Source organism: Leptidea sinapis, chromosome 32 (genome assembly GCF_905404315.1).
Source record: "Leptidea sinapis chromosome 32, ilLepSina1.1, whole genome shotgun sequence".
Classification (NCBI taxonomy): Eukaryota; Metazoa; Arthropoda; class Insecta; order Lepidoptera; family Pieridae; genus Leptidea; species Leptidea sinapis.
Window position 1 is genome coordinate 2,354,051 of NC_066296.1, and position 27,831 is coordinate 2,381,881.

At 35.6% G+C, this 27,831-nt stretch overlaps 2 protein-coding genes across 2 annotated transcripts in view; both read right to left on the bottom strand.

Annotated features, from left to right (window-relative positions):
- LOC126974312 (putative carbonic anhydrase 3) overlaps positions 1 to 8,624 on the bottom strand; it is an 8,757-nt gene extending 133 nt beyond the window's left edge. Inside the window, exons 1-7 of the mRNA XM_050821771.1 lie at positions 8,618 to 8,624; positions 6,854 to 7,030; positions 6,366 to 6,492; positions 5,172 to 5,274; positions 4,281 to 4,393; positions 2,884 to 3,007; positions 524 to 696 (exon numbers count right to left, since the gene is read on the bottom strand). Coding sequence (XP_050677728.1) covers positions 524 to 696; positions 2,884 to 3,007; positions 4,281 to 4,393; positions 5,172 to 5,274; positions 6,366 to 6,492; positions 6,854 to 7,030; positions 8,618 to 8,624 — 824 coding nt within the window. The remainder of the gene's footprint in view (positions 1 to 523; positions 697 to 2,883; positions 3,008 to 4,280; positions 4,394 to 5,171; positions 5,275 to 6,365; positions 6,493 to 6,853; positions 7,031 to 8,617) is intronic.
- Positions 8,625 to 13,116: 4,492 nt separating this feature from the next.
- The window catches only part of LOC126974561 (carbonic anhydrase 7-like), a 36,812-nt gene continuing 22,097 nt past the window's right edge, over positions 13,117 to 27,831 (bottom strand). The window contains exons 2-8 of the mRNA XM_050822096.1: positions 25,898 to 25,930; positions 24,533 to 24,700; positions 23,378 to 23,501; positions 20,882 to 20,984; positions 19,797 to 19,906; positions 18,262 to 18,385; positions 13,117 to 17,154 (exon numbers count right to left, since the gene is read on the bottom strand). Of these exons, the coding sequence (XP_050678053.1) occupies positions 16,900 to 17,154; positions 18,262 to 18,385; positions 19,797 to 19,906; positions 20,882 to 20,984; positions 23,378 to 23,501; positions 24,533 to 24,700; positions 25,898 to 25,930 (917 nt within the window). The 3' untranslated portion in view covers positions 13,117 to 16,899. The remainder of the gene's footprint in view (positions 17,155 to 18,261; positions 18,386 to 19,796; positions 19,907 to 20,881; positions 20,985 to 23,377; positions 23,502 to 24,532; positions 24,701 to 25,897; positions 25,931 to 27,831) is intronic.

The following is a 27,831-nucleotide window of genomic DNA, read 5'->3' on the forward strand; positions in this document are numbered from 1 at the left end:
TTCTCTCATCATGTGGATGGAGGTGTTCATTGGCGGCAAAAATATGTGGCTGTACCGATCAAACCGACGTTCAACTTGCGCCGCTTCATCTCTCTCAGAGCGCCAATTGTTTCCGAAGCGGTGGTAGTGTTAGAAATCAAAAAGAATTCTAAAGGAATCAATTTAGAGAAAATAAATGCCTTTTTATCTATTTATTATCTATATATTTATTATGTAGAGGAGCCTCCCTCAGGTATAGTATTTTTTGGATTGAAGTTATGATTCGAGTAACTTTTTATCAGATGAGTACCAAGGTAATGCCGTAGTCCAATGATGGCTTGCATAGAAACATTTTTAAGCATATCTTCATCTTATATATGCTCCAAAATTAAAAACTATTCTCTATAAACAAAATTAATGTCAATATAAAAACTGCTCAAGTTCTTCTATATGGGCCCTACTCCCATTGAAAAATAGAAATAAAATAATTTTTGCGCAAAATTCAAATTTGTGGAATATCTACGCTGTGAGCATATCATGTTACCTCGTAACGTTTTGAAAGAAACTCTTGACCACTTTGACAGCGTCTCCCATCATCAGGACGGCGGTGGGGGTTTTGATGAACGACGGCGGGGGTTGGTACACCAGGTGATGATTCAACTTCTGCAAGCTTCTGAAGTTATGACGACCTACTCCCACCTTGCTGAAGAAACGGTACTGTAATCGAATAAAGATACAAATTATTAAAATGCATTTGTTTTGAAATACACACATCAAATAAGTCTAAGCAACAACACAATTTAAATTTTAGGATGGTTTTTCACATTATAACGTTGTATTTTATTTTTAAAATAATATTTTTAAGGTCCTACGATGTAAAAATAACAGCTGTTGTCTTTATAAGTTCTTTTAATAACAGAAATTAACTATATTAGAATATACTGCAGAAACTAAGGTACATAAGCAACAAAAATTTGTTTAACAATATGAAATTTCTAATGAAAATTAATTTATTGTGATAGAATAGGATAATTTAATACAAAGTATGGCCTCCTCTACTATTCAGTACTTATCGGTAACGATTATTCATTGAATTAATGATACTGTTTATGTCATCTTGTGGTATTCGCTCCCAATGGCATTGTAGCAAATCCTTCAGCTGTTGGGTTGTTGTCACTCCGTCCAAGTCCTTCAAAACACGTCTCTGGAGCATGTCCCATGCGTGCTGCATGGGGTTGATGTCTGGCGATTGTGCAGGCCAGGGCAATACCCGGACGTTCTCCGTTGCCAAGTATTGACTGGTTCGCCGAGCTGTATGTGAACGCGCATTGTCATGCAGTAAAATCGGAGCCAAAGGTTTGTGCACATGATGGATGTGCAAATAAGTGATGGACATAAGGTCTGAGAATATCCTCAACGTAATTTTCAGCGTTCATGTTTCCATTAACATACCATACATACCATAACTGTTGAGCCGCTGTATGGATGAACTTCCTGCATGCACCTGAGCCTTTCAGTATTTCCGGGCCAACGATACACTCGCACCCTTCTTGTATCAGACCTAAACCCTAATGGTGACTCATCAGAAAAAATAATTTTATCCCATTATTCCTGGGTCCATGTTCTGCGTTCTCTACACCATTTCGACGAGCGCGATTCCCGTGACGTATCGGTGGGCACCTTATTGGGCGTTGAGCTCGTAGGCCGTACTCAGTCGATTTCGCACAGTTTGGGGACTTACATCAGCACCACTTGAATTTTGCAGCCTCAAACTTATCTCTCGAGCGGTTAACATCGGCTGGCGTCTTGCAGTCATTTGTATGTACCGGTCTTGCCGAGTGGCTGTACTCCTTTTACGGCCTGAAAGCTGTTCAGCGGGTTCTCTTGTATTATTGTAGCTCTGCCAAAGACGACAAATAACACTTCTATGAATGCCAAAATGCCGAGATACCTGAGATTGGTTACTTCCCGCTTGCAACATCCCTACAGCTCTTTGCATTTCATTTGCCGTCAAATGACGTCGCTCCATGACGTAAAGAATATCTAACAATTCAATTTTGTCGCTAACTTTATTTAAATGGTTGGTAAAATCAAAATTGATTTTACCAAGACTTAAAGTAGCAATAAAAACGCACTTAAATTCAAACAAATTCCCTTTCATTTAATTTTATGAAAAAAACAAAACATAATCGATTTTTTTTACAACCAGCCAGTATGTCATCAATAACAAAAAAAAGTTTACATACCTCTGCACTTTGAGTGAATAAAGATTTAGAAATTAATTAATATAAATGGTAATATCATGCATGTTGCTTAGACTTTTTTGATGTGTGTATTATACCTACAACAATTACAAAAGTTTGTGTGGTAAAGATTGTGATAACATAAATAATTTTGTAAACGACTGCACTAGTGTCAGTCCCAGTTTCAGCTTGAATCGTTTGGATTGTTGTTATTGCAGAGCTGCTTAAATTCTCGAGGATCCAGTAAGGTACTCGTGCGTTGTGTGCTTACAACTACACTCATCATTGGGAATTTTCAAATGAGCAATAGTTCTGTCACCTGTAGCAGGATCATGTCATATATATTTTTTTTTTTATGGAATAGGAGGACAAACGAGCGTACGGGTCACCTGGTGTTAAGTGATCACCGCCGCCCACGCTCTCCTGCAACACCAGAGGAATCACAAGAGCGTTGCCGGCCTTTAAGGAAGGTGTACGCGCTTTTCTTGAAGGTACCCATGTCGTATCGTCCCGGAAACACCGCACAAGGACATATATGACCCACTATTGGTCCGCACACTCATTAGTCCAACTCTTCAGAATCATGCCCTGGGAATGGGATCATATCATGGTGGCTTGTATTTGCGCCGAAATATCGGTAACGGCCTTCTACTTTAATTACCTGATCATCACTGATGTAGATTGGCTTGCTGAATACAATCCACACCACAACTTCATTACATTCTGGTGACGTCAACGAGCCCAGGTACGTGAAGTACGAACGCCTGTCTGGACTTAGAAGTCTCCTGTAATTAAATCCTTAAATAATTCATACGTGTTTTTTTATGGCAATACAAAACGAATTTTCAGTTTTCATTCCAATGGATTCACCGTGCGAGTGCCCGGTCTATTTATCCCGAGACTTGTGACTAGGGTGAAAGTTAATGGGGCCTGCGATGTACATTAGCACTTGCCTGCACCTCTAGAATCTATACCCCTAAGAGTTATCCTTGAATGACGAATGAATGATGTTGAATATAGTAAATGATAAACAAGTAAACAGGATGTTTATGTAATTGCAAGTTAGGTCACTCGACCTTAAACTCCGAAATATATGGTCGAGTTTTACTTACGCTGATCCTAATGCCTCATCACCGGCTCTTGTATCGTTCGGTTTGAACAACAAGTAGGTATGTGTTATTTATGCAGAGTTCGGTTCTCAACGATCTGTCTTACTCTGTCCTTTATCTTACTCTACATATAAGTAATGTCATCGAAAATTCCTTATTTGACTGTTTCCTTATTAGGCTAATTTAGTTGCTTAATTTATAATCTTTGCTTAGATGTTACCGTCTTCAATTGGAAAATTGTTATTACCTCCGGCCGTATTCACATAGTACGAACATTGGCGAAAGAAAAGTCAGAAACGAAAGAGAGAGAGTGTGAGTGTGGTGAAGTGAATGACAGAGATGGGAGATCTTTCGTTGACATAATTTCGCTGTATGTTGACCAGTCTTCCAAAAATTTATACAATTTATATTTTATTATTGTATATTAGCCCGGTGGCTAGTAGATGCCACTTAGCTAATTGGTACGAATCCCGATATGTGTAAACTGTATTATATTTAATATGAATGTGTTATTTCAGACATTAGATAATTATAAATGTATTTATGTAGATAATAATTCATATATTATATAAATAAATTATATATACAATATATTGTACTAAACATATCGTTGTCTGTCCTGTATTGGCCTGGGTTAGTTGTGGGTTATCCGAGCTCTCGTAGACTGGACTCGGTAAAAATACGCGCAACAAACAGACACATCTACTGTATACCTTAAACTTTTAAAATACCCCTAAAGTCTAAACGATTTTTATTATTCCCAGTATTTACTTGGGATTACAAAAATCGGGAAAAAAGTGAGGGAATTTTCCCTCACTTTTGGCAATGTATCCAAATTAACTTGAGATGTAACTCTTTCCAATCTAAACGCTTTTTATTTGTTAAGTGATTTCCCTTACTTCTTGTAACATATTTTTAATTATTCCAAAATTAATTATGATTTACTCACGTCAGATCCAGAATGACGCCGTTATGTCTGCTGCCGGTCTTCATTAAATGAGGAATATGCTGCAGCAGCTCTTCCGTTGTTTCCAGCTGGTGTTCGTTTAACTCAGATTTCACCTTTAATGAATAATGAAACATTGAGGTAAAGCTTACCATCGAGGTAAGGTTACAACTTAACCTACCTTACAACTTAAACGAAAAATAAAAAGGCTCGTTTTAATACATACGCCTGAAGGCTGTGAAATGACATTTCTATAAAAACAATTTGTTATTTTTAAAGTGATATCCCTCACAAAAGAGCCACAACTTGAGAGTTGAGCGTACTCGAACGGTTGGCTCAGTTCGAAAGAGCGCTCGGACGGAACCCGTTTTGGTTACAAATTTAATTTGTATTTTTGTAAGACACTTTAGATACGAGACGGGAGTGCGATCATGGAGTAATCCATCCATACGTAATATGGAAACACGTCCTGGCATACGAGCCTGAGAGACCTCAATGTACAATGTAATGAAAATTAGTCTTGAGGGGATTCTTAGCACATTGACAAACTGACGAAATCGTGCCTTTGTGCCGCCATGTTTCATAGTACATGGTACATTTACAACTCTTGGATCGTCATCATGAAGACGTCCACTGCTGGACAAAGGCCTCGCCTAGAGATCTCCACGACGATCGGTCATGCGCTGTCCTCATCCAACGTATTCCGGCGATCTTGACAAGATCGTCGGTCCATTTTGTCGGGGGCCATTCGAGGACCTTACTGCCTCACCGGCCATCTGTCCATCGAACTATGCCCTGCCCAATGATCGCGATGATTGCGAAACTGAAGCTTTTGGATATCGGTGCTTAAATACAACCCCACAAATATGTCCCAAAATCCCTGATAAAACTTACATTACAAAAGACTGACACGATAGCGAGACCGTCCTTTCTATTTAGCGCCTCGGATACTTTAAGATCAGCTCTGATGTGCACGAAGTGTATCTCCATAGGAAATCTGAGAAGAAAAACATTGGATTAATAAATGTACCAAATAATTTCTGACCTCGTTGTTGCCTGAAATATTTTTGGATTAGATTTAGCGAGAGTTATTTTCCGGTTGACTCAGCAGTATGGAAAGTAATCACCATTAGGTGATCCGCAGGGTTAGTCATCTTAACTCATAATATAAAGAGAAACATTTGTGTTTCTGTATGTATGTTTTGTAATGTTCACACACACACACACACAAACACAAAAACTACTTGACCAATTACAAAAATTCTTTCACTATTAGAAAATTGCATCTTCACTGAGTGACATAGCCTATATTACATCGAAAAAAATAGCGATCCCTAATAAAAAAGAATTTATATAACCCAAGGTGTGAAAAAATTTGTCATCAAAAATCTGTCATCGCATGCGCTGCGGAAACTATTGATTATAAAACAAAAAAAAATGTGCTACAGTATTATAGAACGTATAAATATCTACAAAAAAGTCCGTGATACCCTTTGTCCAACTACTGTAGTTATGCAACTTTTTTTACATTTTAAAAGTTGATAAAAGTGCCGACAATTGATTAATCAAACCATATCTCTGTATTAATCCTTATCCCATTAAAAAAACAAATATAAATCTATAGTCCGACTTAGTAGACTTTCCTCTACCACGAGATCGGTATTTACGCGAGGGAAACCGCGGGACATTGCTAGTATCAAAATAAATAAATGTTATTCAAAATGGTTCATAAACTGTTACTATTAAATGTGCACTTCTTGTAGATAGTCTCGAAAATTTCTATTTTATGAAATAACTTTATTTGCATTATATTGTTACGGAGAGTTTTAGTAGCAAAATATTGAACTAGCCAGGCGACATCTCCGGGAAAACGCATTTTGTCAAATGTTCACGCCATTCGTCTTCCAGGTATGAAGAAGCTTCATCTATTTCACTCTTTCAGTTCAACCATGTTTTTGTAGCAGCAATCCCATGAACACTTTTCATATACCCAGCAGAACAGAGTTAAGAAGAATCCGCAAGAATTTTTATTTATATTGTATTCTATATTAATATTTTCTCTCAACCCATGCTAAAATACATACTTACTTTGCACCGTTGATGGCATGTTCGGAGAGCCAATGAAAATGCAGTTGTTCTAGCCGGTAGGAGTGCTTCAGCGGTCCTCCTGTCAGGGTTGGGTGCATGGACTCGTCGCCCTCTGTACTGAACTGGACTGTGGATTAACATGTTTATGCATTTCAAAGAGCTCATAAACCTGATTTTGATTATTTTTGGATTCTGTCTTACCAAAATATTACAAATTTATCGAAAGAATTAAATAATCAGTTATTAACTTAATTAATCACTTAAATTAATTTAATTATATTAAAACATTATTTCTATCAAATTTTCCGAACTTTCCGACTAAATGAATTTAAAAAACAGAGTCTTCTATAGAAAATATTATATTATATATATGGAACAGTTACAATTACTTATTAAGGAACTCCTAACAGTAATGTATATATTTTTACCAGGTCCACGGTTTGCGAAACTTTTCTTGATAAGAATCATCTCAAGTCCTTACTACTTACTCGTATGTCCATTATTGATGCCATTCATCAGCACGACCTGGTACCCAACAAACTTGAGCGGTCCGTTCGTGATGAAATCCTTCTTGAAGTCAGTGATCACGTCTTCTGTTCGTATGTCTATGGGAGACTGTCGCCGCCCGCCCTGCTTACAAAACCCTCCCGGCCACGAATTCTCTTCTGCATAAATATCAATTAATTTGAAAAACTTAATTACTTTAAGAATTTTGTACCTCACAATGAAAATGAATCCCTTAATATTGTTTCTAATAACTCCTTCCGTCCATCTACCGTGACTCTACTTTTTTCTTTTATCGCGCAGTTACATCAAATCAAATCCTATTTTCCAGTGTATATTAAAACCTAGAAATACATTGTTTTTAGGGTTCCGAAAAAAACGAAACCCTTATGGATTCATCATGTCTGTCTGTCTATCCGTCAGTATGTCACATCCACTATTTTCCGAAACTATAAGAACTATACTGTTAAAACTTGGTAAATAGGTGTATTCTGTGAACCGCATTAAGATTTTCATACAAAAATAGAAAAAAAAAATTTTTTGGGAGTTCCCCAATACTTAGAACTGAAACCCAAAAATTTTTTTTCATCAAACCCATACGTGTGGGGTTTTCATCAAACCCAAACCCTAACCTATCTATGGATAAGTCTTCAAAAAATGATATTGAAGTTCCTATCATTTTTTTCTAAGCTGAATAGTTTGCGCGAGAGGCACTTCTAAAGTGGTAAAATGTGTGTCCCCCCTCCCGGTAACTTCTAAAATAAGAGAATGATAAAACTAAATAAAATATATGATGTAGGTACATTACCATGCAAAATTTCCACCGAAAATCGGTTTGAACGAGTTCTAGTAAGTAGTTTTTTTAATACGTCATAAATCGTATACAGCAATTTACCTTTCCTTCAATCAACTCAAATATAAAAAAGCATTTAATTTCACAATTTACAGCTCCCTTCATGGGCGAGTTCGACTCCCACTTAGCCGCTTTTTTGACAGATATCGCCTGTATTACAAAAACTTTTTACTGGAATTTAATAGTACAAATACCTAATTTATGTATACTTCATTATAGGTAACAAACAGGTTACTTATACATAGGTCACACTAAAAGTTTTGCGTAACTTAAAAAAAAACATGTTATAACCAAAATATTATGGTTATTGCTTTTCAAAATACTCTCCTTTACATTTCAAACATTTATCATGCGATCGCACCATTTTTTTAAAACAGGAGGACCATAGATCTGAAGGCATGTTTTCTACGTGCTGATTGAACGCTATCAATGCCTCTTCGGAATTGGTAAAAGTGAAACCTCTCATCAAATCTATGATTTTGGGGAAAATACGGAAATCACAGGGTGCTAGGTCGGGGCTATGTGCAGGATAGCTGACGAGTTGTACTTTTTCGGAAGCTAAAAATGACTTAGTTTTGTTGGCCGAAGGTGAAGAAGCGTTGTCATTACGTAGGAGAACGCGGGTTTTTGGTCGTCTTTCGCGAACTTTTTTAAACCCCTTGCTAAACAAATGGTAGAATACTACTCGGCATTAACACTCTTTTGATCTTCAAGTGGAATTGTGCAGGAGGGACCCGTAGCTGAGAAAATAAATGCGATAATTTTTTTACCAACGTTTCTAGCCTCACTTTTGTTGGCCTGTTCTCATTTTCAAACACTTCACAAGATTATTCTTTCTTTTTTTCGGGTTAAAAAACAATAAATCCACGTTTCGTCTCCTGTGACAATGTCATGCCTGCCATTTCTAATGCTGTTTGCATTAGAATGTCCGTGGTCGTACTTCATTAGCATCTGTGAACACGATTCCACGCGAGCCCGCTTCTGCTCCGCTGCCGTGTAAAATTTTCTGAATTTGGCTCATACCAATCCCCAATAATCCTCGAATTGTCTCATAGGTAATCCGCGGGTTTTCTTCAATTAGCCGCCAGTAGCCACATTATTTTCGTTGACGGCAGTTGAAGGCCGCCCTTCACGAAATTCGTCATGTAAAGAAACCCGACCACTCTCAAATTCAGCAAACCATCGCCTCACGGTGCTCAAGCAAGGTGTTTCTCTCCCAATATAATTTTAAAGACGAGCGCCACAGTCTTGCGGAGAGAGAGAACTTTTAAAATCATAAATAATCATCGCTCTAAAATCTTTTCGACTTAATTCCATTTTCATGTGATAAAAATAATTGACAAATGATTTCCCAAAAAAAAAAAATTATTGAAGAAGGCGTTACTTTGCGGAAATCCATAATTATATAAATGATTTGAGTTTTCTTTAGTGTTAATTCCGCTAATATTTGTCTTGAGACATTTTGTCTCGTGACTGAGGATGCCTCGTGTAGAGGCGAAACACGTGAATTGATTTTTTTATTACTAAGAAGGTTGCAACGTTTCAAAAAATATAACATTCAAAATTTAAATAGTTCCGATTAGCTAGAAGTGCAAAACTTTTAGTGTGCCCCATGTATCTTCCGTACCCATCATAATAATAATCCAAATTATACAAATGATTGAAACAGTACTTACCATCATATGTCCAAAGTGGGCCGTATTTTGTAGAACAGGCAAAATCTAAAATAATATATTTTTGTTTTTAATTTTTATACTACTTGTTGAAAGATAATTTCTTTAAAATCTTTTCAGTGGATTCTGAGTAGATAAAATATTTATTATAACCAATAACTTACAACAACTAACTATAATGTCTGTACGTCTGGCGACGACGTGGGGCGGGTCGTTCCCTTCCCTAAAATATGATCGAGGGAGGCGATGGCTGGTCCATGCGTCGTGCTCGTGAACGGGTACTACTCGTGGTGGCTGGATGATCTTGTTACTGGGAGGTCTGCTTGATGTGTTTTTTATTATTATTATTTCCTTCAAAGTTGCTCACATAATGGCTCTATTTATTTACGATTGATGCATCTACTATACTCAATAACTCTAGTGTTTATTAAGTATTAATTTTTTTTTCTTTTTTTTGACTTACTCGTGTAAGCCTTTCAGTTTTTGACATTTGAGTATTTTTGTTGCGTCACTTTGCATATATTGTAATTGAAATGATTTGTAAAACAATTAAAATATAAATCTTGACTTAAAAGAGTGGCAATGAGTTTCTTGCTACTTCTTCTCATTAGCTCAACCCTTTACGAAGTAGCGGTAAATTTAATAAGAAACAATATTTTTATTTTTTTTGACATTCATAAGTGTCATTTCCGTGACCTACATGAATAAAGTGTTTTTGAATTTGAATTTGTAATCACAATATAAATTTGACAACACAGTTAGTTATAAATTATTAGTATTATGCTGTTTTTATTAATTAAAAAAAAAAAATTTTTGAAGTTATACTTCTTTAGGCGCGTTATGAAAATTAATTTGACTTTGAGTATGTTTGTTGCATCAGTTTAGATATTATATTGCAATTGAAATGATTTGTAAAACAATGAAAATGTAAATCTTGATTTAAAACATATTTTTGTTATTTAAATTATAGTTTGTTTATTTATTTGTTATCAATAAATTAAGGACTAACAATGAAGGGCCAAATTTAACACGGTTACTATAAATACTAAAACGTTTAGAAATAAGCCAGCATACTTACTTAAACACAATATAGTTATAATGATGAATATATTCATATTTAACCACTGCAACGACAAGTCTATCGATCAAATGATGACTTACGCAAGATCCACGAAAGTTGACACAATGTTTATAAAATATCGGTGGTTGTTTTTTCCGATTGAATAATTTATAACGTAACAATAACACGTAAATATGGCAAGTCACTATACGAATTGGAACAAAGTTGGCGGCTAGATTATGGATACCACAACGGCGCCTATTTCTGCCGTGAAGCAGTAATGTGTAAGCATTATTGTATTTCGGTAAGAAGGGCGCCGTAGCTAGTTAAATTACTGGTCAAATGGGACGTCACATCTTATGTATCAAGGTGACGAGCGCAATTGTTGTGCCGCTCAGAATTTTTGGGTTTTTCAAGAATCCTGAGCGGCACTGCATTGTAAGTCAGGGCAGGGCGTATCAATTACCATCAGCTGAACGTCCTGCTAGTCTTTCGTCACACGTTTTCATGTCAAAAATACTGATATTTTAGGGATTACTATCTTTGAAGTGTGTTGATTAACTCGCCTGCACAGCTGCTGGTAATAAATTTGTTATGGTGTAGCATGAGGGAATCCAGATGACCTATATTCCATTGGAGAAGAAGTGATGAAATCACATGAATCTAATCTAGTTGTCATAGTATCGAAACTGCGAGATCTATAATTTATAACAATATGTAAATAGATTAATAGACTCGTCAAAAATGCGTTGTCGTAAACAATAACGACAATGCATTCAGAAAAATTTCAAACAATTCAGGTTTACGACAAAATAATATCTTTAAGTACGTTATAAAATATTATCTAAACTATTGCATATTACGGCGGAAACAATATAATTTTATAACAATTATTTGAGCAAGAGATATACGTTGATTTATGAGACCTTAGATATAATAACATTTTTATGATATTTTGCAGCACGTAATACCTAGGTAACATTTAAAATATTTAGAAAATGAAAAACGGCTTAATGTAGACAGTTGCCAATACTTTTATTGTTTTTCGAAGTAATCTCCGTTCCTCTCTGTACATCGTCGCATTCGATGGAACCACTGAGAAAAGTAGTGGGCCCATTTTCCTTAGGGTCTCTTCTATGGCATTTTTGTACGCTTTCACTCGCTTCAGGGCTCGAAAAACGAATACCTCGAATTTTATCTTTTGTTCTTGGGAATAAATAAAAGTCGCAGAGCGCCAGGTCAGGACTGTATGGCAGATGACTCATTATCTTACACCTGCCATAGTCAAATATTCAACAGTCCGTTTTGCGGAGTTCCCTGAAGCACTGAAGCTGTCGAGCTGAAGGAGGATCCTGCTTCGAGGGCGCTGCTGTCGAATTTTTTCCAAGGCAAACAGCGATTGATATTCCAGTCTGCAGTAACTGTCCTTCCATCTTCTAGCACAACTGTCGCGAAATGACCTTTCCGACCAAAGAATGAGGCAATTATCTTTTTTCCCTGACTTCTTCCTTTCTTTACCTTAGTTGGCCGATCCTCGAAAGGAAACACCCACTCAGCTGATTGTCTTATAATTTCGGGTTCGAGTCCTAAAATTGAAATTAAAAAAAAGTTTTCATTAGCAATGTTTCTAACTGGCCACTTTTAAATATTTTCAGTGTTACCCACGTATACATACGAAATATTTGACGTTAAAATATATTAACTGGTAGTCTTATTGCATTGTAATGGGTAGAGCGTATCAATTACCATCAGCTGAACGACCTGCTCGTCTCGTCCCTTATTTTCATAAAAAAAAAACAAAAAGATATTGGAAACTTATTTTGTAAAGTACTCTACATTGATGATTAAACTGTTTATTCTACTGAATAAATCGTTTGTCGAGGATCTAAAAGAAACTATCTCTGAAATTACACAAATTAAATTTGAAAACAAAATTTTATGAACGATGCGGGACTCGAACCCGCGACGAAACAACAAATTGTTTAGATTTGCAAAAGTGACATCTCAAGTCAATTTCCTAATATGCAATTTATACAAAGCATAGCAATAAAAAGCATACAATCCTTAAATTAAGGATTAGTGACCGCTGTACTCCAACTAGATACCGCACCACCTAAGAACAACAGGTTTTTTTATCACGGCAACTATTTGATGCTTGTGTGCGTGGAATTTTGACACTCAATGGCATCTCTCAAATTTTGTAACATACGCTTTGTGTTATTTTACATTGAAATGAAATAAATACAAAATACTCAGTTTATGGATGATATGTGATCCCGGTGTCTTTCTTATTTCTTGTAGTATTATTTCTAGAAAGATCTACTACGCAACCTGGCATTTTAGTTTCAATTATTAGCAAAGTTTAACAGAACATGTGGCACGTCAACGTCACACATTGTTCGAGACTGGCTCGAGTACGCCCACTTGGGCGTACTATTAGTTACCGCACTTTGCGACTACGCCTGCGGTATCTCTATTTGGAGCGCAGCTCACACCAATACTTAATGTAAGCTACAATCACTTCAATTTTGTCTACTATAATAATTTTGTACATTTTAATGTGTGGCTTGGTAAATTATCTGCAATTTTAAGCATTGTGATGTACCTAAAATAAAAACTCTTTTTGTAATTAATAAATTTATTCAAAACAATAAATTTGCGACTATTATTATTATTATTTTATTATATATTACACAATAAAATAACCTGGTAAGAGAACACATAAACACAACCAAAATAACACAATATCAAATTAATTTAATAACATAATATCAATATGGCGCGCTAATTAACAGAAAAATGCATAAATACGACAAGTTACCTCACAAGTCACAGCCATTATAACTTAAGCTAAATTAAATGCCTCAAACAACTTTAATTTAAAATTACTATAAGGAAAATAAATAATACTGAATACTATACAGCTAATGACATGACGTTGAAGCGTGTGGCTAACCCTTAGATAAATTGTGCGTCGAAAAAAATAGAGGTGAACTGTTGACCTCTATTTTCAGCTACGCACGCCCACTAAAACAAAGTGACATACAAATCGTGAGTGTATCATGCATTGCCTAACATCAAGAGGCTTTATCTAGACGTAGAAATTATCTAAGGGCCCGCCCTTTATGTCTTATCTTAAATTAACAAATAATGAAAATGGAACATGTACCAACATTAATGCCCTGATGCGAATAACTTTCACGACCAAACGATGAACATTATTAATAAAAAATAACGGGCTGCACTCCGGGAGTGCCGGCAGAAGTGAAAACTTGAACATTAACGTTGTGCATTTTTGAATATTTTGGAATGGTTAGGGAATAATTTGGCACGAATTGCATTATTTATCATTATAAAAGTACATACGTTACATTTGTCTGGTTACATACAATATTCATTTATTGCGCTATCATAACACAAAAATGACAATTTATGTTACATAAAAAATAAACACTTCAGAACTATTACAATTATTTTACAATAAAATACTTATCTCTCAGAAAAATCTATCTATCTATAATTTATCCATAATTTCAACGACTGTCTTACGAATTTTCGATCAGGTCACGTGTCCTGACCTGAGTTTTACATTTTATACCCATCATAAGAAAAGTGCTCAATACCGCTAAAGAAGTTTTCAATTCAAAAAAATAAAAGGACTCCATTTCATACCGTGTTTGTCATACTCCTCCCATTTATGGGCGGCATGAGGTCAAACATTGCAATATATATAAAATCAGTTGTTGAGTTTCGAATATTCACAACAATTCACAAAATACATTCCATTGCGAAAAATATGATTTAAATTTGAATATTTGACAATTATTATATTAAAGAGTCTCACCACGATCCTAAAGAGGCCGTATATGTAAGTATATTGCTTTTAATAATATTATATATTAAATCAATATGTATAAATATTTTAACAATATTTTATAAGAGGTATAATAATAAAAAGATTTATATTTTATTTTAACATTGACATATAAACATATTAAATACATTATTGAGTTCAAAGCAAACCAATTCTTTTTTCTTGGGATTTTATGACCTGGTAACTAAGACCTGTAAGTCAACAAACCAATAATTTCTATTTACATCATCACAAAGAGGATGTAAATACTACGTGATAATAGGCGGGACTGCCTAAGTAAAAATTGAAATTTAGTTTAGTATGAAACGTCCAGTGATTTGACATAAGTTTGAAATAGTAGTACATAATTACAGTATGGTGATTGGCGACGAAGTATAATCCGGCTCAGTTTGAAAGCAACCAGTTGCGTAAAACGTAATGGATTTCGGCTATCACTTTTTTTTACAAGATTATAGCCGTCACCTGTCAATCTGTCATTGACTGCACGTTTCATGTAATCGAGTTGATCGCTTTTTTTCTTAGAGAGTTTTGCTAGGCTGCATAACCATCGCAGGCAAGTTAACCTAATCTGGTTTGCTGATGAGTCTGTTTCTTTGACATTATTATTCAACTTCTTCATTTCTAAATATTACATGTGCTGAAACACGCTCAAATAAAAAAAAAATCGATTAGAAACCTTTGAAAAATTTTTCTACATTAACTAAGCAATATTTACATTAAAAGTTAGATTCGTTGAAATGAACTGAATAATTATTGCTTTATTAATATGACAAATTAAAAAGATACTGCAGAATCTGTTCAATTTTGTTTTACCTGGTATTTAAGTTATTAGTAGTTAAGCCATGCTTAAACATGCTTATATTAATCATAAATGACACACGTCATTCTAACTAGTAATCCAATTCATAAATTATATAATAACAATTTTATATTTTAGTGATTCATTATGCAATATAACAATAAAATATCATTTAAATATCAAATTATTTATCGTCGGTTTCATAAAACATTGTAATATCTTATCTGTTATAACTACGTCAGACAGAGTGCAATGATCTATCTGTTTATGTCTACTAAACTTTTTCCTATTCTTTTATAGCCGAAGAAACATTGAATGAAGCTCATAAATTATTATGGAGGGTAGAGGCAAGGAGAATCATCTTATAAGGGAGAGAAGTTGAAAAAGTGCCCAGCTTATGTTGTAAATAATAGTTCAAAAAGCTTCCACAATGGCGCTAGTGTATACAGGGTATAGTTTGAAGTATGGTGAATGTGGCAATAAACGAACTGAAGTATGCCGAGTTATATAAATGTCGACATAATGTAGAATATTGAAAAATTCAACAACTTACGTTGTACGAAATAATATAGTAAATATTATAACCTTAGAGAATTATGATAGGGGTTTGTGCTCTGTGTGATAAGTATTATTTTAAATTTGGCGTTTCTTTTAAGATTTGCCCTGATGCAACTGTTGCGCCACCCAAATTTAATGCATTTTGAACTTTTTCTTATGATGATTCTCCTTACCTCTAGTCCTCTACCCCCCACATAAATTATGAAAGCTGATTGAAATACGTCAACATCTTTAAATCTATCACAAATGAACACACATTCAATTCCTCAGTTCACAAAAGGAAACCACAACAATATTAACCGATAATTTCTTTTAATTAGTTCTTTCTGTACTTGAATCAGCTAAATAAAAATAAAAAATATATCCCTGACGTTGGCTGAATCGTCGACATCCAGTCGACGGAGCCATTTATTAAAAAAAAACAACGCTGAAAAAATAGGCTTAAGTACGTTAAGCATACAGCCTTAAGTTTTTTTGGATTACTTTAAGTCTGTAGGATTTTGTAATTTGTTGTTGACCCTGTTTCTCATCTATGCGATCTCAAGAATAATTTACTTCAAAATACTTTTACGTATAAATAAATAAATACATACTTATGTATTTATTATCTGTGTTTTAATAATATCTGTCGTCTAGCGAAATACGTGCACCAATATTAAAATGAAAGAATCGCTTATAATACCGATAATCTGAAGATAATGTCTATTTTTAGCAATTACAGAAATAAATATTAAGTTACGCAACGTTTTCAATAATGATACTGTTTTATCGTTTTATTGCGATAGGTTTCCATTGTTGGTTTGAAAGGAGTAATTAATAGAATAAGATAATAGGTGAATAGTATTGATATAAAACTCATTCCTACATATTTTTTTAACGAATTATATACACTATGGTTAGTGACCCTGACTACTAAGTTAGAGGTCCCGGGTTTCGAATCCTGGTAGGTGAAATCATTTATATGATGAGTATTGATGTTTGTCTCCGAGTCATGGATGTTTATATGTATTTATGTATGTTTAAGTAAGTATTGTGTATTAAATATATTATAGATGTCTTGTACCCATAGGACAGGCTATGCCTAGTTTGGGGCAAGATAATTTGTGTAAAAGTGTGTCAATGTTAAAAGTATTATTAATTTCACTTAATAAATTCATTTGAGACCAGTTTAATATACATTAACACGCAAACTCTACCGAGATAATGTTTGATTTTAATTCTTAACATTACATTCTCTAACCTTACTTCCTAAGAATTTTCTCTTTACATTAACTAGAGTGCAGACTCCTTTACTGATGATACCGGTAAGAGATGAAGAGAGGTGGATGAGGGAGGTGAGGAAACACAGTAAAGTCGGTAAAGAGAGAGTTCCACATGATGGAACTGAACGGTATATCTCCCTGTTCACGGGTTGCAGGCTCCGGTAATTGTCTATCCTGCCCACATCAACTCTGCTTATCTCTTTGTACTGAAACAAAAATAGAGTTTTTCATGACGTGCTGTATGTTCACGAAAAGTCTTAAATTAGCTCATGTTCTTATAAATGTTTTATTTAAATTGTAAAATGGCTCAGTCTGGCGCCTTTTTATTTTGTCACATAGTGGCGTGCATTTTATTTCTTTTTTCGTATGGAAAAGGAGGACAAACGAGTATACCTGATGTTAAGTGATCACTACCGCCCACATTCTCTTGCAACACCAGAGGAATCACAGGAGCGTTGCCGGCCTTTAAGGAAGGTGTACGCGCTATTTTGAAGGAACGCATGTCGTATCATTTTGGAAATAGCGCACAAGGAAGCTCATTCCACAGCTATGTAGTACGTACTACCACGTGGAAGAAAACCTTGAAAACCGCACTGCACCGCCACACATCCAGATGGTGGGGATGATATCCTAATTTGTGGCTTGTCATATGAAGGTGGAATTCGGCAGCAGGAATTTAGGATTCAAAGTCAAAATAAACTATATTCAATTAGGTTTAAACTAAGCGCTTTTGAACCGCCACTATAAATATTTCTTTTATATTACCGGTTCTACCATAAGTTCAGAAAAAGTAGAGCTCGTGAGAAGAACATAATATTAGCAGCTCAACAGCCACTCTTTTCAATCAATAGAGTATTTTACAATGGCTGTTATTTACATAACAAATTAGTTTGTAAGGTGCTATATCCAATATATAAATTATTTCATAAAAAGTAAAAAATAATAAACTGTATTGATATAAATTATCGTATATTGAATGCATCAACCTTTAGAGCTTGAACTCATTATTTATCAGGTCGATACAACATATATCTGTATGATACCTTCAATAAGGCATACCTTCCTAAAAGACCGACTGGTTTTCCAAGTGATGGGCGACGGTGATCGCTTACAGTATTATTACTACTTACAGTAGTGCTGCTCAGAATATTTGGGTTTTTCAAGAATCCTGAGTGGCATTGCATTGTACTGGGCAGGGCATATCAATTATCACCAGCTGAAGTCCTGCTGGTCTCGTCCCTTATTTTCTTTATAAAAAATTGTCATCTCTTTGTGAACTATCGTGTCAGATGAATTTTGTCATAATACTTTACCTGAGTGTCAGATATGATGAGTGGCTGGTCCATCACGATCCAGGTGACCACCTCCTGGCACATGGGGGTTGTCAGTGACCCGTGGTACGTGTAGAACGACTGCGGCTCCGGGCTCATGAGGCGACTGAGCAAAACCATAGACTATTTACTACGCGTCCGTTGGTCTAGAGTGTATTTGGAAAGAAAGAGCTTTATGCTCATGTAATGCTTATGGTAAATAACACGGGGATAGTTATAACAAACGAAACGATAAAATAATAAACTGCAAGCTAATAATAGCACTATAGATATGTTTCGATATAATAAAGGGTCCAAGTTTATAAATGAAAAAAAAAATATGTCATAAACAAGCTTAATGTTTTTTTTTTTTTTAATTTTCATACTTTTTTGTTTTTAGTAACGTTTTCTTGTTTTTGTTTTGTGAATGCTGTATACAATTTAGTAGATGTTACACTTCGAAACATAGTTATAAGTTATGAATAATTATTATTAGATATTTATAATGTTTAATAGTTTATAATTTAAATAGTTATTAATGCTTAGTGTAAGATCAATAGTGTAATTGTATGAAGGAGTGGTTCAGTTAAATAATGACAGTACAATTATTAAAAAGAGCGCAAACAAAATGCTGGCAGAGTTTCTTGCGCCGCGTCTTCACTCTCAGAGCGCCATTTGTTTCCGAAGCGGTAGCAGAAGTAATGTTAGAAGTGACATCAAAAAGGATTCTAAGGAATCAGTTTTGAGAAAATAAATGCCTTTTAATACCACAAGCCACATTTCATATCTAGACATTATGTCAAAAATTAGTGGGCCCCCACAAGATGGACCGACGATTTAGTCAAGATCCGGAATACGTTGAATGAGGGCAGCGCAGGATCGATCGCCGTGGAGATGTTTGGGGGACGCCTTTGTCCAGCAGTGGACGTCCTCCGGCTGATGATGATGTCAAAGTACGCAATTTGTAGAATCATATTCTGCTGTATTTCTGAACCGATTCTACTTCGTACGATTGATAGTGAAGAATTTTCCCACGGAAAGATTGCGTGCTTCTATTGATAACTGCCCTCAATGTTTAACGGAAGGTATTGCAGACAATTGAGAACACTTCGAATGAGCTTTTTATATTTTAAATTATTGTATATTTATGTTTTAAACTAACACACTGTAAAATTAATAAATGTTATTTAATAGAATGTTCTTTTCTTTGCTTCAGTTTTAATTGCAAGACTAGGTATATTATGTAATAACTAATTGAATAACTAACATGACAAAGTAATCTTTCACACTCATGACTGGCTGACTGATATTGCGTATCTTGATTTTATTGATTACTTGATATAGCTGAATGGTTAGTGACCCTGACTACTAAGCTAGAGGTCCCGGGTTCGAATCCCGGTAGGTGCAAACATTATGTATTTATGTATGTTTAAGTAAGCATATTGTATTAAATATATCGTTGTCTTATTGTACCCATAGTACAGGCTATTTATTTACAAGATAATTTGTGTAAAAGTGTGTAATTCAAGTAAACTTACAATACATCGATGACAGCAGGGTTCGGGTATTTGGAGTTGCGGTCCACCAGCTGCGGGAAGAATGCCGCGATCTCCCCGAGAGCAAATTCACTGGCTCCCTCACTGCTCACCTGCATTTAATATTTATTCAACTTTAATGCTCAGTCCAAACGTTGTTATTAAAAATATTAAAAAAGTCTAATGACCTAGTCTAAGTCTAAGTCCCTGATAGAGATAAAACTAATCTCTATATTATGTAGAGAAAACAAATTGGAATTAATATAAATTCACCTTCTACAAGTAATATATTTTTTTCTAAAAGCTTTCATTCGTGGAATTTAAAACATCGCAAACGCATTCCCTGAATCATCATCATCAGCTGGAAGGCGTCCACTGCTGGACAAACGCCTCTCCCAAAGATCCAACGTGTTCCGGCGATCTTGACCAGATTGTCGGTCCATCTTGTGGCCTTCAATGCAGCAGCATTGAATGCCAAATGCCAAGGTCTCATCTATATATCTGGGTGAGTCTTATAGAATCATAGATTTTTGTCCTGTTTTGTGTCGAGACACGTCATGTACCTTAGGCCCCAGAGGCGCATAGATTATTATACAAATTAAGTTATGAATGTTTCAGTTTGAGAGATGGATAGCTTTAATTTCCATTCGAAACCCTAAATTATTTATAATTGATGTATTATTTTTGTACCAATTTATCCACGAGATTGAGTACGACTTAGATACTACTAATTCTAAGACATTCAGAATACGTCTAGATTGTCACGGTGGCTTTTGATATATTAATAAAAAACAACTTTTTTTAAAGAATAGAACAACGTCTGTCGGGTTAACTAGCTTATATCCTACTAATATCTTCACTTTCCCTTTCTTGGCATGCGTCCGTCCAGAATGGGATGTCGCTATGCCATCTTAATATTAGTTAGTTAATGTAGATAAAACAGTTGCGAATGCATTGGGCAACTACTAGTTATAACAAAGATATATGTTCAATAACGCACGAACTAAATTGCTGTTGATGTATCCCATTATGTTGTAACCTTGATTGAATTACTCATTGTAATGTGATCTACGTACGTATCTACGTACCTGACAAAGAACAGCGAGGACCGCAAGTCCGTCAGGTCTCTCCAGCGCTTCGTCCACCGTCAGACCAGTCTTAATATGCACCATGTGGATTTCCATCGGATATCTACAACAAAGATTTCTCTTTATTCAACGTTTTAGTGTTCTTGAAGCGTTGATGTCATAAATTACTCAAAAATAACAATTATGAATATGACTCACACTCTTTCGGGAAAGACATTAGATTCAAGATGAAGCGAATCATAGCGGGATTTTATCGTGCGTATTTTTGATGTTTGTCAGAACTCGTCAGTTTGTGGACCAATTTACATTTTTTTATGATTTAACTTTCATACTTACGATCCTAGATTAAGGATTAGTCTTCGCTGCGTTCCAGCTAGATACCATACTACCTAAGAACATAGGTTTATTACTACGGCACCTATTAGATGCTTGTGTGCGTGGCATCTTGACACTCAATGGCATCTTTCAAATTTTATAACGAACGCTACGTGTTGTTTTATATTGAAATTAATAAGAAAATACAAAATACTTACTGATGATATGTGTTACCAGTGTCTTTCTTATATCTTGTAGTTATATTTTTACTACGCAACCCGGCATTTTAGTTTTAATTACTAGCAAAGTTTAACAGATCATGTGGCACGTTAACGTCACACATTGTTCGAGAGTGGCTGGAGTACACCCAGTTGGACGTAGTATTAGTTACCCCATTTAGCGACTTTGTCTGCGGTATCTAGTTGGAGCGCAGCGGAGATCAATCCTTAATCTAAGTTTACGATATACAGTTAAAAGTTTAGATTAATAGTCGTAGGGCTTAGGTTAAAATCGGCACCAACTTCAAAGTTGTATTACAATAAAATTTCTTTGATGAAATAATGAAATTATATAATATGAATAACAAGTTTAGATCATTTCATTATCAAGGATGTAGTCTAAAATTTACATTTTAATTTTTTTTTCATCATTAGCGTGAAGACGTCCACTGCTCGACAAAGACCTCCCCCAAAAATTTTTTCACCCGATGGTAACTAATTACCGCTGCACGGTGTTTGCAACACCTGACTTTGATAATTTCGACAGCTCCGTCAACAATACCCGTAGCTCAGCAGAAAAGTATCTACTAAAATTTCTAGTACAATTTAAATGTAAAGATGGAAGGGAATCATTTTGAAAGTAGAGAACAGACCCGGGGGTATACAGCCATACTAACCGTGGCCTACGGCAGTTCTAAAGACTCGAAAGTGAAAGGGAAAAGAAGGAAGAGAAGAAGAAGTAGTGAAAAGAGGAAAGTGATTCAGTGAGGAGAAGATAGAAGAAAACGAGTGTTCAGTGCAGTGTGATCTGCTGAAAGCACCGCCATCTGAAGAGGAATAGCGACAGACCGGCGAAGTGCAAGTTCATGGAAGTGAACGCAAATAAAGGCTTGTTCCTTTAAACCATAGGTTCTCGACGTGGGCGATAACGTCCCCTTGTGGGCGTTTGAGACTTTCGGGGGGGGCAGTAGAAGACCCAGAGAAAATTAGGGGATATTGAGATGGCGCAGATGGGGCGTGGGTAGATTAAAATATATAGTCTAAAAAGGCAAAAAAATACACGAAAATACTCCAGAAAAAAACATATTCTCAAAGTGGGCGGTGAGCAAAATAAGGTTGAGAAACTATGCTTTAAACTGTGTATTACTTTCCAATCCCTGACCCCCTCGTGACACTATACAAGTTTGTGGCGAGTGGGCCTAAGGTGGGATTCAATCGCAGGGATCAGGTCCAACAGCTCTTTAAATCAATCCCCTTATACGATCAACGTAAGCAACGTTTGCAGCGCCCTGGATCCCTGATGATTCAAGCATCCACGCACTGAGATAAGACTCCATATGTGTCCAGACTTTCGCCTCATACAGCGGTAAAGTGTGGGCCGTTATAATGTATACCTATTACCTACCCTTCCCCTACCTATTTCTTTAGTTTTTTTTAATTGAATTGTTTAAAGTAGAGTTTTACGTTGCCCATTAATTCAGTTGTTTGGTCGGGGGTTTCGCGTGGGCCGATGTTTCGGTGATGGACGCCCCTAACTATAAGGCAGAGGCCTGTAGGGCGTATTTAAACTTTGCTCAGACTTTGCTAACGTAAGACTTAGCTAAGTGTAAGCTTCGTATAATCTTTGATTTCGGTTTTATCTTATATCTTTAAACGAGAAATTCTTATATATATCCTAAATATATATTCCTAAAAATCCGAGCAAGGCTCGGTCGTCCGGATATTAATCATTTAACAGCTGAAAGGCAGCCCAATGCAAAAGTCAACTTCGCGTTTCATTACACTCAGCTAAGTTTTACGTAAATAAAGTCTGAGCAAAGTCTAAGTACGATCTGTAGATCTCAGCCTAGTCTAAATATTGGCAGAATTAACACCAAAGATAACTTACAACATTTAGATAACTAATTTTTTTTATAAAAATATTATTCTTAATTAATTTGAAGATATTAAACTCTCAACTTACTTCATCCCATCAATAGCATGTTCAGACAGCCAATGTAGATGGAACTGCAGGAAGCTGTAATTGCCTCTGAGAGGTCCTCCTGACACCAGGGGCGTTGGGAAGTCTTCCACTATCGTCCATTTTACTATTGATATACAAATATATTTTATTGATACAAAACAAATCTTATAAATGTACTTGCAATATAATATTCCACCTTCGCACGACATGCCACAAATTAGGATATCATTCCCACGACCTGGATGTGTGACCTCCACAGTGCGCTTTTCAAGGAGCTTTCTTCCACGTACTACAAAGCTGTGGAATGAGCTTCCTTGTGTGGTGTTTCCGGGACGATATGACATAGGTACCTTCAAAAAAAAAGCGCGTGCCTACAACGCTCCTGTGATTCCTCTGGTGTTGCAAGAGAATGTGGGCTCCTCCTTTTCCACATAATAATAAAAATATTATAATAACATTAAATTAAGACTATCGTTGCGGGAAAGTGTACCAAGAATACTGGCAACGTTTCCACGTTGGATAGTAAGGTTGACCGAAATATCTGCCAGCGCTTGGGTTACCAATAGCCCTTTTGAGGCGAGAAGATACTTCTCTGTACATTTTCACATCTATCGGCCCCATGGGCCAAGTGTATCGACACAAAACGGCATAAGGTGATATTTACATATTTGCGAAGTTTGCATCTTCGTTTACATAAATATGTTTAAGTTCTGCAAATTCTTTGCTAGATATGAGTTAGGTCTAAATTCTAGAAGGAGACGAGCAAGACGTTCTTGATGGTTAGTGATACGCCCTGCTAATTACAATGCAGTGCAGCTCAGGATTCTTGAAAAACACAATATCTGAGTGAAACACAATTGAGTTCGACCGGCACTTTTTTCATTTTCAAATTCATTTATTTTTATTCAAAAGGAATGGTATGCGTTCGTTTTGTTTACATTCGGTTAAAAAAAAACCAAGGTTTTCGTACGAATTAAAAAAAACGAATCGATCTCTCCGATATTTGGCATTTACAGTTGCATACGTTAACCTACATTCGAAAACGTAAAATTAAATTCGATGCCTTTCCGCACGATTTTCAAATACCTATTCGATTTAGCAGTTCAGAAAATCAAATCTAGAAATGTTTGTGAGCGGATGCAAGTCAATACTCACGGGTGTGTCCGTTGTTGACAGCTGTCACGTTGACCCTGTCATAGCCTCGAAAGAACAGGGGGCCCCTTATGTGAAGGCCGTGTTTGTCAACGATGGCGCTGCGAGTCATTATGTTGATCGGGGATTGATACTTCCCTTCGGTGCACTCGCCTGGCCATCTTGTCTCATCTGCATTTCAATTGAGTTAAAAATGACTATGTAATTCGGGACTATTGTTGAAGTTATACTTCTTTAGGCGCGTCATGAAAAATGATGAGAGTGAAATATTAAGATGCATCACTGTAAAACAAAAGTAACGGTTGAAGTTGGTTCTTCATATTTTCTGACGTTTGCGTCATTAGTTATTTCTTCGTCCATTATTAGGACAGGCAAAGGGTTCAAGCCCATACAGCCGTAGCTTAAAACGTAGAATAGCAGGAGGAATAAATGATTTTAGCCTCGTAAGGCCAAAGAAGTGTAACTTCTTGCGTGCAAACACAAGTACAAACACACATTTTTTTATCAAAAACAACTGACAACATGATAGTTACATTAAATTTCTTTGGTTTTTGTGATAAGGCAGTAAACCCCTACAGTGCGGTTTTCAAGGAACACTCTTCCACGTACTACAAAGGTGTGGAATGGGCTTCCTTGTGAGGAGTTTCCGGGACGATACAACATGGGTACTTTCAAAAAAGTGCGTACACCTTTCTTAAAGGCCGGCAACGCTTCTGTTATTCCTCTGGTGTTGGAAGAGAATGTGAGCGGCTGTGATCACTTAACACCAGGTGACCCGTACGCTCGTTTGTCCACCTTTTCAATAAAAAAAGTGAAGATAATGTGATTGATTTTTCGATACAAATTGAACCCTATGTTGTACTTATTGTAGGCCTATTATACGAGCACTCAATGATGGTTGGTTGCCCAGCCAGGGTTTTTTTTCCCACCCAGAATAACTAAGCCAGTTAAATGAAAGAGCTTCTCGTCTATTATTATTGCGTTACAGTTGGCCCATTCGGACATTGAGCTATTCGAAAAGGAACCTCCCAATGTTCCTACATTTCACTAATTTCTTCCAATCCTGGTTCTTAAGGCTTGGAGGTCTTGCCCAATGCCGTACAACCACTGAAATTTGAGCCTTCCTTGCTAGTTATTAAAAGGTTCTGTCCCTGCTGCAAGACCTATAAACTCCCGCGGTTATCAAATTCATGATTCCAGGCTTCTCAGAAAGTTTTGTAAAAAAATAGCAGGCCTATTATATTTTTTAAAAAAAAAACATAATTTGTATTTCTTTTCCTTTTGTTCGTAATATCAGTTAAAATTATTTTTTATATATAAATTACTAGGCACAGTTAAAGTAGGATCTCTTTCCCCATTGGTACTTACAATCATAGGACCAGTGTTCTGATTGAAGTGAGTCTGCAACAAAATAAACATATTGTTAAATTTATTTTCTTCAAAAAAGTCTATTAGAATTATATATTTAGGATTAGATTAAAGATTGTCTCCGCTGCGCTCCAACTAGATACCGCACTACCTAAGAACAATAGCTTTTTTATTGCGGCAACTCAATGGAATCTATCTAATCTTGTAACTTATATTATACGCTTCGTGATATTTTACATTGAAATTAATAAAATACAAAATACTTACTGATGATATGTGAACCCAGTGTCTTTCTTATTTCTTGTAGTATTATTTTTACAAAGTTTTACTTCGGAACCCGGGATTTTAGTTTCGATTATAAGCAAAGTTTAACCGTACATATGGCACGTCAACGTCACACATTGTACGAGATTGGCTCGAGTACGCCCACTTGGGCTTAGTATTAGTTTTAGCACTTTGCGACTACGCTTGCGGTATCTAGTTAGAGCGCAGCGGAGACCGATCCTTAATCTAAGACACAAACAATGTTTTGTTTTAAAAGTCAGTTCTGAGGTAGACGAGGCTTAGTCTTTAGTTGTTGTAAAGCCCCAGTGTACTGCGAGTACGTCCACGGTACATAATAAATTGTATTGTAGATAGTTTTTTTTTTTAAATAATTGGAACTCAATGTAGTAAAGTAATAAATATTTATTTAAAATAATGCTTTTCAATAAGATACTGAACGTCAAAATCTACTCATTCAAAAAGACATGTCTCATATCTAAGAAGAAGGGATGATTTAATAACAATTTTATGTTACAATTAAATTTTTTTCATTAAAAAGGCTGGGGTTGAATGCTCCATTCCAAATTTGTGTGCTAAAATAACATTTTTTAACAATTCTTTGAAATTTTGCACCATAACACATAAATTTGCATATATAATAGAAACTCCCATGAATGTAAAATTGCATTGATCGACTGGATACTACCACAAAAATATGATAATATTGAGCTGCTCGTAGGACACATACGCTAAAACATATTTTTTACATTAGATTTCAACCGACACATACAAAAAAAGAAGAGTATACTGTCAGTAAATTTTGCCAAAAACCATCTGTCTACAGCAAATACCACCTCCGAGGCAAACAATAGCGCTAAACTTCATAATGACAACTATGACAAATCTTTGACTCATCTTATCTGCAGTCCCGCTCAGTGTTTAAATTCTCTTTGGTCTGCAAGTCGAGATCAGAGGGCCTACCATCAACTTGATAAGCGATGTGAATCCGATGCAGTTCAGTTTAGGTACCCAACTTGAATAACTAAAATTTGTACCATGAATTGCCTTTTACTGAATGGCGTTTGGATCGCTTATGAAGAATGACGAAATAAAATTGCGTTTCGAAACCTAAAATGATATGATTTTAGCGGTTTTTTTTTGCGTAGAAAATACTAAAAATACATTTTAAAATTGCGGAATTGCGTCAAATTATAAACCATTAAGCCCTTTTTTACACTTATTAAATAATAGTAATATAAATAAATATAGTTCTTTGAATTACAAATTAAATGTTTGCTTATGTGTTTTCGTAAAAATAACGAGTTATGAACGCACCTCCATTGATGTTTGATTTGACAGGACCACAAAGTACATTTTTTTTAATTCGTTTTTGCGAACAGGCTATAGCCCGGGCCTTTACTGCCTAGTCTTTAGTATTTTAATTTTTGGTTTTATTTTCAGTATTTTGTTTTACAAAAAAGTCCAATAAAGTATTCTCATCTCATCTTTAATCAATAAAATTTTTCTTTTCTAAGTTTTCACTATTTTTAAAAGTTATTAACAAGACGATTCACTTTCCTCTAAGGAAGTAGCAACTTTTTTCGAATCGGTCACTTTGATAAATAAGCTATCCAGTTTAGGATGGATTATATTTCTTACACGCTCTCTGT